This window comes from Pelophylax lessonae (genome assembly GCF_965119305.1).
Source record: "Pelophylax lessonae genome assembly, chromosome: 6".
Lineage (NCBI taxonomy): Eukaryota > Metazoa > Chordata > Amphibia > Anura > Ranidae > Pelophylax > Pelophylax lessonae.
This window is the reverse complement of record NC_138773.1, coordinates 323,924,357-323,935,076: the sequence shown is the minus strand read 5'-3', so window position 1 is coordinate 323,935,076 and position 10,720 is coordinate 323,924,357. Positions and strand designations below refer to the sequence as shown.

The 10,720-nt window shown below is 47.9% G+C and overlaps 1 protein-coding gene across 1 annotated transcript in view; it reads left to right on the top strand.

Moving 5' to 3' along the window:
* Positions 1-7,006, top strand: part of NIFK (nucleolar protein interacting with the FHA domain of MKI67) — a 10,137-nt gene extending 3,131 nt beyond the window's left edge. The window contains exons 2-6 of the mRNA XM_082262194.1: positions 759-881; positions 1,086-1,194; positions 2,873-3,084; positions 4,515-4,577; positions 6,196-7,006. Of these exons, the coding sequence (XP_082118320.1) occupies positions 759-881; positions 1,086-1,194; positions 2,873-3,084; positions 4,515-4,577; positions 6,196-6,882 (1,194 nt within the window). The 3' untranslated portion in view covers positions 6,883-7,006. The remainder of the gene's footprint in view (positions 1-758; positions 882-1,085; positions 1,195-2,872; positions 3,085-4,514; positions 4,578-6,195) is intronic.
* Positions 7,007-10,720: the final 3,714 nt, after the last annotated feature.

The following is a 10,720-nucleotide window of genomic DNA, read 5'->3' as shown; positions in this document are numbered from 1 at the left end:
TTTTTTCTCCTCTTCTTCTTTTTTCTCCTCTTCTTCTTTTTTCTCCTCTTCTTCTTTTTTCTCCTCTTCTTCTTTTTTCTCCTCTTCTTCTTTTTTCTCCTCTTCTTCTTTTTTCTCCTCTTCTTCTTTTTTCTCCTCTTCTTCTTTTTTCTCCTCTTCTTCTTTTTTCTCCTCTTCTTCTTTTTTCTCCTCTTCTTCTTTTTTCTCCTCTTCTTCTTTTTTCTCCTCTTCTTCTTTTTTCTCCTCTTCTTCTTTTTTCTCCTCTTCTTCTTTTTTCTCCTCTTCTTCTTCTTCCCCTTCTTTCTTCCCCTTCTTTCTCCTCCCCCTAACCGCCCCCTGTCCTGATCTGACTCTTCCATTGGCCAGCACTCAGTCAAACATAACTGGAGACTCGGGCTGGGGATTGCTGGACAGGTCACGTGACCATTTAGGTCAGCTGACACCTGTGAATTTCCTGATACAGGTCAGGGGGGGGGGGTCGCAATAAATGTGGGTGGGGTTTTTTGTCCTGCTGGCGCTCCTTGTCTGCACTCTCCTGGCACCGGGCTCTGTTGAGTTTGCGGTTCTGTATGCGGGGCCAGGGCCAAGGGGTGGGCAGGAGGAGCGGTTGGCCAGGGCGCAATGGGGAGGCGCCTTAACCCTAAGGGAAGTTGGGGCGCAGTTTGGCATCCTTGCCCTGGATGACCTTGTCCCCGGCACTGTCTGTATGTTATGATAATAAAATGATTTTTTCTTACCCCCCCCCCCCCCAGGTTGAGACACTCACCCCCGGCGTCCTCTACATCGGACACATCCCCCGCCTCCTGTTTGAGCCTCAGCTGAAGGAATATTTCAGCCAGTTCGGGACGGTCACACGGCTCCGCCTCTCCAGGAGTAAGAAGGTAAGATTCTGATTGGTTAGAAGTGCGGGAAAATGACTTGGCTTAGAGCGTGTTTATCTGTTACTGCCATCCCCCGATAGGCTGGTGCATCGTAAACGAATGTCCCACCAGCGATCTTCTGATTTGTGGGGACACTTTAATAAATGTAAATTATAATATTATAAAATGAAATTTTGGGGTAACGTCTGTACTTGTGATTGGCAGACCGGGAACCATAAAGGATACGCCTACATTGAGTTCGAATGTGAGGATGTGGCCAAGATCGTGGCGGACACCATGAACAATTATCTCTTCTGTGAGCGACTCCTGAAATGTAAGTCTGTGGCGCCTCCGTGTGTCAGAATCAAAATGTTTCCCGCACAGTGTGGCACAAGTGCTAAGAGGCACAGGGGGAGGGCAGCTAGCAAGAAAGTGGTTCAGATTGGAGGATGGCGGGGAGGGGGCGTGTTATAGACCACAATAGATTCAGTGCCCCCTTTATTACACAGTGCCCCCTTTACAGTGCAGTCCCCTTTGTCACAGTACCCCCTTTACAGTGCAGTCCCCTTTGTCACAGTACCCCCTTTACAGTGCAGTCCCCTTTGTCACAGTACCCCCTTTACAGTGCAGTCCCCTTTGTCACAGTACCCCCTTTACAGTGCAGTCCCCTTTGTCACAGTGCCCCCTTTACAGTGCAGCCCCCTTTGTCACAGTGCCCCTTTTACGGTGCAGTCCCCTTTATTACACAGTGCCCCTTTTATGGTGCAGTCCCCTTTATTACACAGTGCCCCTTTTACGGTGCAGTCCCCTTTATTACACAGTGCCCCTTTTACGGTGCAGTCCCCTTTATTACACAGTGCCCCCTTTACGGTGCAGTCCCCTTTATTACACAGTGCCCCCTTTACGGTGCAGTCCCCTTTATTACACAGTGCCCCCTTTACGGTGCAGTCCCCTTTATTACACAGTGCCCCCTTTACGGTGCAGTCCCCTTTATTACACAGTGCCCCCTTTACGGTGCAGTCCCCTTTATTTCACAGTGCCCCCTTTACGGTGCAGTCCCAGTTGTCACAGTGCCCCCCTTTACGGTGCAGTCCCCGTTGTCACAGTGCCCCCTTTACGGTGCAGTCCCCGTTGTCACAGTGCCCCCTTTACGGTGCAGTCCCCGTTGTCACAGTGCCCCCTTTACGGTGCAGTCCCCGTTGTCACAGTGCCCCCCTTTACGGTGCAGTCCCCGTTGTCACACAGTGCCCCCTTTACGGTGCAGTCCCCGTTGTCACACAGTGCCCCCTTTACGGTGCAGTCCCCGTTGTCACACAGTGCCCCCTTTACGGTGCAGTCCCCGTTGTCACACAGTGCCCCCTTTACGGTGCAGTCCCCGTTGTCACACAGTGCCCCCTTTACGGCGCAGTCCCCGTTGTCACACAGTGCCCCCTTTACGGCGCAGTCCCCGTTGTCACACAGTGCCCCCTTTACGGCGCAGTCCCCGTTGTCACGCAGTGCCCCCTTTACGGCGCAGTCCCCGTTGTCACGCAGTGCCCCCTTTACGGTGCAGTCCCCGTTGTTACGCAGTGCCCCCTTTACGGCGCAGTCCCCGTTGTTACGCAGTGCCCCCTTTTACGGTGCAGTCCCCGTTATGTCGCAGTGCCCCCTTTACATTACAATACAGTGCGGAGGACCGACTTTGTGAATATCCCGTCCCCCCAGTCCCTGGAAAAATTGACACTTCTTAATTTTTTTTTTTTTCACTTGCTCGGTCCTATTTGTCCCAAAACAAAAGCATGAAATGGAGGCAGGAGGTTCCCAAAGTGTAGTCCTACTATAACGAATGGCATTGGGCCATGGAGGGGGGGAAGCAGGGTAGGGAGTACCCAATATTCAGTTTCCTTATTGCTGTAATGATTTGGAGGTGAGGATCTATATAGCAGCGTGTGATCAGATGGGGTGCTGAGTGCGCTATCGTCCTCCGCTATTAGTAAATAACCCCCCCCCCCCCCCCCCGTTCCTCTTGGCAGGTGAATTTGTACCCCAGGAGAAAGTTCACCCAAAACTGTTTATTGGATGCAACTCCAAGTTCAAGAAACCGTCCATGCCGGCGGTGGGACGCTACAACCGGGAACGCAGCGAGAAGGAGCAGCAGAAGATGGCGAAAAGGATGCTGGAAAAGGAGAAGAAACTGAGGAAGCGGCTGGCAGAGAAAGGAATAGACTACGATTTTCCGGGATTTGTAAGTGTTTTGGGGGGGTCTAAGGTGGTCGCGGCGTTCTACTTTGATGACTTCAAAGTAGCTGAGAGAGCAAATATGGATGGAGGGTGGAAGAGTCCAGGAAGCCCTATATACACCTAGACCAGTGATGGCGAACCTTGTCACCCCAAATGTTTTGGAACTACATTTCCCATGATGCTCAGGCCCTCTGCAGTGTAGTTGAGCATCATGGGAAATGTAGTTCCAAAACATCTGGGATGCCAAGGTTTGCCATCACTGACCTAGACTGTCCCTTTTAAGGAGATCACATTAAAGGCCAAGTTCTCCTTTTAGTAATGGGTCTTACCTTGAGACAAAGGTGGAAACATGGGAGCTTCCAGTGCTGACTTACCGTATATACTCGAGTATAAGTCGACCCGAATATAAGCCGAGGCCCCTAACTTTACCACAAAAGTGGGAAAACTTATTGACTCGAGTATAAGCCTAGGGTGGGAAATGCAGCAGCTACTGGACCCAACTGGACCACCAAAAGACCCAAAACGGGCTGCGGGCATGGTACAGGAGATGGCGCAAGTCATGGTATAGGCATGGCACAATTGATGGTAATGGCATGGCACAGGTGATGGTACAGGCATGGCACAGGTGATGGTACAGGCATGGCACAGGTGATGGTACAGGCATGGCACAGGAGATGGTATAGGCATGGCACAGTATGTACAGGCATGGCACAGGAGATGCAGTGCTGCGGGCATGGTACAGGAGAATGTCCTGTACCATGCCCGCAGCACTGCATGAGGAAATGCAGGGGCTGCGGAGGAGTCTCACTTACCTTTCGGTGAGGCGCCTTTGATTTAAAAATCACACCGCCCGGCGCCAATATGTCACCGGGAATGCGCCGCCGATGCTCGGGAAAGCCGTACACGTTCGGCTATTCCCGGGCTTGTGGCACATGCGCGGTGACACGTCAGCGCCAGGCGGCGCCATTTTTAAAACGACAGTGACTCGAGTATAATCCGAGGGGGGCATTTTCAGCATGAAAAAACATGCTGAAAATCTCGGCTTATACTCTAGTATATACGGTATCTTTTCCAAGGTGCGTGTTCTGGGCCTGTCCTCTTTATCCTTAATTCCTCACCCATTCACCAGTCTGATATGCCCATGCTTGTTCCAGGTCAGAAGCTCATGTAGCGAAAGGATAAAGATGACGGCCCTGGACCCTGCATGTATATGTCAGCAATGATATCACTTGTATTTCTATTCTGATACATTCACCTTTAAATTTTAATGAAGTGAGCTATGACAGGTTCCCTTTAGCTGAGCTTGTATTGATTATAAGGGGCACCATGTGGGTATATTGTTCAGTCATTGGGAGTTGTAGATAATTGACTCATCGGATCCTTCTCTATCCATCCAAGTATTGGATAACAAAGTGTTTTCCCCTCTTATTCCAGGCCGCTCAGATGAAGAAAAACAACCTGCCCTCTGAGGACGCCGATCTTACAGTCAACAGTGAGGTGAGTGAGAACATGGAGAGGTTAAAACGTGAATGCTAACAATTAAAAAAAACAAAGACGTCATTAATTAGGTCCCGAGTTACGCGTTTCGTAACGGGAAGGGACGTTGGAGGTCGCTCTGGTCCTCCAAGGGCATAGAACCGACTGGGGGCCATCTTACCCTCAATCGACTTCCAGTATAGCACCCCCATCCTGTATAGATATATTCTAACCCCCCCCTCATACCTTCCACAGCCAGTGCTGGACCCGCCTTCAATTTCCCAGCATTGGACCAGTGTGTTGTCTGATAGAAGCCGGTCCAGGAGGCAAGACTTTGACCACGGCCAGCATTGCAGATCCAAACTGTGTCACAGAAGGAGTTCCCCTCCCTGTGTAATCCAGCTGTCTCTCCTCTCCCTCCCCTACAATTTACGAGGCATCAGAGGCTGGGAGGAGAATTGCTCCCCTTTCAAATCTGCCGGCCGGTGGCTTCGGTCCCCCCCCCCCCCTTCCGATGCGGCTCCACACTCGCTTTCAGCTTTTTCTACTCTCCTAATGCGAGCAGGTGAGTGGAAACTTTAAGGCTACGTTCAAATGTGGGCGTAGCAGATCACAGGCAGAATCGTTGAGATTCTGCCCGCGATCCCGAATAATTGCAAATCGCGGGACGCCCTGTGCGATGCCCGTGATTTGCAATGGCACCCCAAACGCTGTGCGATGTTGCAGCGATTTCCGCCTGCCGAATCGCGGTAACATCGCGCAAACAAAATCACGGGGACGCATGACGCACAAAAGAAGCTCCTGTACCTTTTTGGGCGTCATGCGTCCCGCGATTCTGTTTGCGCGATGTTACCGCGATTCGGCAGGCGGAAATCGCGGCAACATCGCACAGCGTTTGGGGTGCCATTGCAAATCACGGGCATCGCACAGGCGTCCCGCGATTTGCTATGATGCAGAATCGCGGTGATCGGCCCGTGATTCGCTACGCCCACATGTGAACGTAGCCTTAGGGCTGTCGCCATTTACTATTTTATTTGTTGTTGTTATTTACTATTTTATAATTGTGGTTTTATTAATTAATAATATTTATTATAAGTTCTCCTTATTCTGGCACCTTTGAACGAGCGTTTTGATTGAGGCTGCATTCACATGTCAGCGTATTGATCGCGGGCAGAATCGCCGCGATTCCGCCCGCGATCCGGAAATCATTGCAAATCGCGGGACGCCTGTGCGTTGCCCGTGATTTGCAATAGCACCCCAAACGCTGAGCGATGTTGGCGCGATTTCCGCCTGCCGAATTGCGGTAACATCGCGCAAAAAAAAATCGCGGGACGCATTACGCTCCAAAGAAGCTCTTGTACTTTTTTAGGCGTAATGCGTCCCGCGATTTTTTTTTTTTTTGCGCGATGTTACCGCGATTCGGCAGGCGGAAATGGCGCCAACATCGCTCAGCGTTTGGGGTGCCATTGCAAATCATGGGCAACGCACAGGCGTCCCGAGATTTGCAATGATTTCCGGATCGCGGGCGGAATCACGGCGATTCTGCCCGCGATCAATACGCTGACATGTGAATGCAGCCTTAACTTCATGAATTTCTTTCCCTGGACTTCAAGTTAACCATATTCCTTTCTGTATTCAGGACTCCACCCCGGTGTGTACACCCAACATCTTGGAAAGAAGGAGGTCCGCCCGTCTTGAAGCCCCCGAGGATAGCGATGACGATGAGATCTTTGTGAATTTACCAGAAGATAAAACTCCGTCAAAGAAGAAATCAAAGCCCAGCAAGTCCTCCTCTCCAGAAACCCCAGAGGACAGCGATGATGACGAGATCGTCTTGAATTTACCGCAACATAAAACGCCACTAAAGAAGTCCAAGCCTAGCAAGTCCACCCCTTCTAAAACCCCCAAGAACGGCGATGACCGGATCGCCATGAAATTACCGGAAGTGAAAACATCGGCAAAGAAGAAATCAAAGCCTACCAAGTCCGTTCCTCCAGAAACCCCCAAAGACAGCGATGAGGAGATCGTTGTGAATTCACCGCAAACTGAAACGCCACCAAAGAAGTCAAAGCCTAGCAAGTCCAATCCTCCTAAAACCCCCAAGAATGATAATGTCGTGATCGCCGTGACATTACCGGAAGTGAAAACCTCGGCAAAGAAGAAACCAAAGCTCAGCAAGTCCGTTCCTCCAGAGACCCCCAAGGACAGCGATGAGGAGATGGTTGTGAATTTACCGGAAGTGAAAACGACGTCCAAGAAGAAACCAAGATTCAGCAAATCAGAAAAGATGATGAAAATCAAAAAACTGAAATTACAGACCAATTAAATATCAGAACAGGACTGCGAGAGCAGCAGAGACGATTGTGGAGAGTGGTTGGGGCACCTGGGGAGCCAATCAGCTTTCCGGTAACTTAATGGCTGCTCTGAACTCTGCTCCTGTTTGTAGTCCTATACAGCATTGGTCCTCAACTCGGGTCCTCGGGGCCCACTAACAGGCCAGGTTTGCAAGATAACTAAATTACATCACAGGTGATCTCATTTGCTGCTCAGTGATTGCAGTATTCTAGTCTGCATCTCCCCAAGGTAATACTTCAAATCTGGTCTGTTAGTGGGCCCCAAGGACCGGAGTTGAGGACCACTGCTATACAGGACCACGGCAGCCAGTGTAATGTGTCTGTGCTGATTGGTCGCTCCACAAGGAGGTTCATTTGCTGTTCAGGACCTATAGCATATTCTCTATAGGAAAAAAAATTCTAATATCTGTGTGACAGCGGATTACCCAGACTCCTCTCTGTCATTCCACCTGTCACACTGGAGTCTGTAATGTGTACAGAGATATTTTATAATAAACCGGAATTATTTGACTTCCAGATATTTAGAGAATTTGTTTTCCATTATTGTGAACCCCCCCCCCCTTCTCCTGCATGCCCTCTTAACTCCTTTCTGTCCTGCATTTATGCATATGCAGCACAGATGGGCCCCCTTAATCCTGCTCAATTGCACACCATTAGCATGGTGACAGCGCTGTCACTGACAGCTCCCGATCAAACGGGGATAATTGGACTCCCGATTACATGATCACTGTGACCGCCATTTGCAGTGATTACATGATCAGGAAGCCTATGATTAACCGGTTCCCACACGGCCTTTAACAAGATGGCGCCGGCGGGACCCTCTTGTCGCACGGCCTGTCACCGGCTGCAACCCCCGGACACAGCCAGTGATGACTTATCACTGTACCGGCCCACTGCCGGTACCATGAGACATACAGTGATGACTGGTCACTGTACCGGCCCACTGCCGGTACCATGAGACTGCTGTACGCAATCACAGCTTGTCACATGACCATTGTACACAATGGATGGTTTCCTTTCAAGCCATCTATTTTTTGTTGCTAGCAGTGATTGGTCACAGTGATTGCATAGTACAGACTGGACCAATCACAGCCCATCTGTACCATGTGATTAGCTCTGGCTAATCACAACAAAACATCTGAGTGAATTGTGTTCATTCAGTAAAATGCTTGCATATAGCAATGACATTTTTTTGCTATATGTAACATATATTACTCTAGCCAAAGTGTGTTTAAAAAAAGCAGGCAAAGATTGTAGTTCATAGAAACAAAAGAGAGCGGCACTTGTGGGTCTTCAAAGGTGAACGCACGATAACAACTGTTGTATTTTGACGTTATGATGAAGCGCAAGCAGGACTTCCTCAGGATCCTGAGGAAGACAAGCTTGTGCCTCCTCGAAATAAAACCTTTCAAGACCCACGAGTGCCACTCTCTCTTTGCTGTGCACCCGGGCCCTTTTTTGTGGCAAATATTGGAAATTGTGTGTGTATATATATATATATATATATATATATATATATATATATATATATATATATATATATGTGTATGTATGTGTATACATATATACACACACACACAATGTATGCGTGTATGTATATATTATTTATAATATAATGTATGTGTATATATAATATATAACATTGTATGTATGTATGTATGTTTATATATATATATATATATATATATATATATATATATATATATATATATATATATATATATATATATATATATATATATATATATATATATATATATACATATACGCACTCTGGATCTAAAGTCTACACATCCATTTAAAATGTCAGGTTTCTGTGATGTAAAAAAATGAGACAAAGATAAATAATTTCAAGACTTTTTCCACCTTTTTAATGTGACCTATGAACTGTACAACTCAATTGAAAAACAAACAAATCTTATGGGGGGGGGGGGAGATGTAAAATTATTTTTTAAAATGTGGTTGCATAAGTGTGCACACCCTCTTATAACGGGGGATGTGGCTGTATTCAGAATTAGGCAGTCAAACTCATGTTAAATAGAAGTCAGTAAACACCTGCCATCATTTAACCACTTCCATACAGGACAGTTTCACCCCCTTCCTGCCCAGGCCAATTTTCATCTTTTAGCGCTGTTGCATTTTGAATGACAATTGCGCGGTCATGCAACATTGTATCTAAACCAAATTGATGTCATTTTTCCCCCCCACAAATAGAACTTTCTTTTGGTGGTATTTGATCACCGCAAGGTTTTTCCTTTTTTGGTACACAAATAAAAAAATAAAAAAAGACCGAAAAGTTTGAAAAAAAAAACAGTTTTTTTGTTTATGTTATAAAGTTTTGTAAATAGATAGGTTTTTTTTTTTTTCCTGCACTGATGAGGCCGCACTGATGGGCACTTATATGTGGCACTGACATGCAGCTTTGGTGGGCACTGATAGGCAGCACTGGTGGGCAATAATGGGCACTGGTGGGTGGCACTGATTGATGGCAATAAGGGACACTGGTGGGCATCACTGATAGATGGCACTGGTGGGCATCACTGATAGATGGCACTGGTGGGCATCACTGATAGATGGCACTGGTGGGCATCACTGATAGGGAGGGCACCACTGGCAGGCTCCCTGAGCCCTGATTGCCATCCCTGGTGGTCACGGGTGGGCATCCCTGGTGGCTCTAGTGGCACCCCCCGGGGTCTACACTGGTAATCAATGTTCTGATTACCAGCACAGATCCCCCCTGTGATCAGTGAGTATTTAGCAAAAAAAAATGCTTCAAACTCACTGATCCCCCCCGGCTGCAGCACAGATCGTCTTCTTCTTCTCACTGACAGGATCTGTGTGGGGAGAAGAAGAGATCAAAGCCGTTACAACGGCTGTATTTACATTACATGGCGGCTGTGATTGGACAAGCAAAATTCACCGTGAACCGACCGCAGGGCAAACCGCAAAGCTATCTCTACTAACAAATATGCACTGTCACTGTAATAATGACACTGGCAGGGAAGGGGGTTAACAGTATAGGTGATCAAGGGGTTAAATGTGACCCTAGGGAAGTGATTCTAACTGTGGGGGACGTGGCTTGTGAAATGACCATAGAGACCTGTGTTCCTATATAGAAGAATCAGAGGCGCTCTGTGATCATTCCAGAGAGAAGAACGGTCGGCTGTGTTTACAACATCCGACCGTTCTTCTCTCTCAGCGGGGAGCGATCGCGGGTGTCAGGCGGCAATCGAAGCCTCCAGCCCTGTGCATCGGAGTCCGCACTGCCGAGTGGGGGCAGGAGCGCCCCAGAGGCACGCGCTCACCCCCTAGCTTGCTGCACGCGACCGACATAGACCTACGTCGGTTTCCGCAGGAGAGCCACCTTGTCGCAGTAAAAAGGCACCAGGTGGTTGGTAAGTGGTTAAAGTGTAACTAAAGGAAAAACTTTTTTAGTTTTGGATGGAGGGGAGAGGGATGAGTACCCCTGTAGGGTTTGTTTTTGCTGTCTGTGCCCCCATTAGGGAGATTCACTCGTGTTATTTGTCCTGATTACTGATATTACTGAGAGTGAAAGTTAAAAATAATAAATGGAATAGAGGGGAAATCTTCCTATGGGGAGACTAGTTCTGGGATTCCCTCACTTTGTAGGGATTTCTTCTCACTTCCTGCTTTGGTTAATGGGACACAGATGGCAAAAAAAAACGTGACAGGAATTATAATCCTCGCTTACTCCATCCAAAATTAAAAAAGTTTTGCCTTTTGTTCTACTTTAAAGCGGTAATAACCCAAAACCAAAAATGTAATATTGTAGCTTACCAATCATTAGAT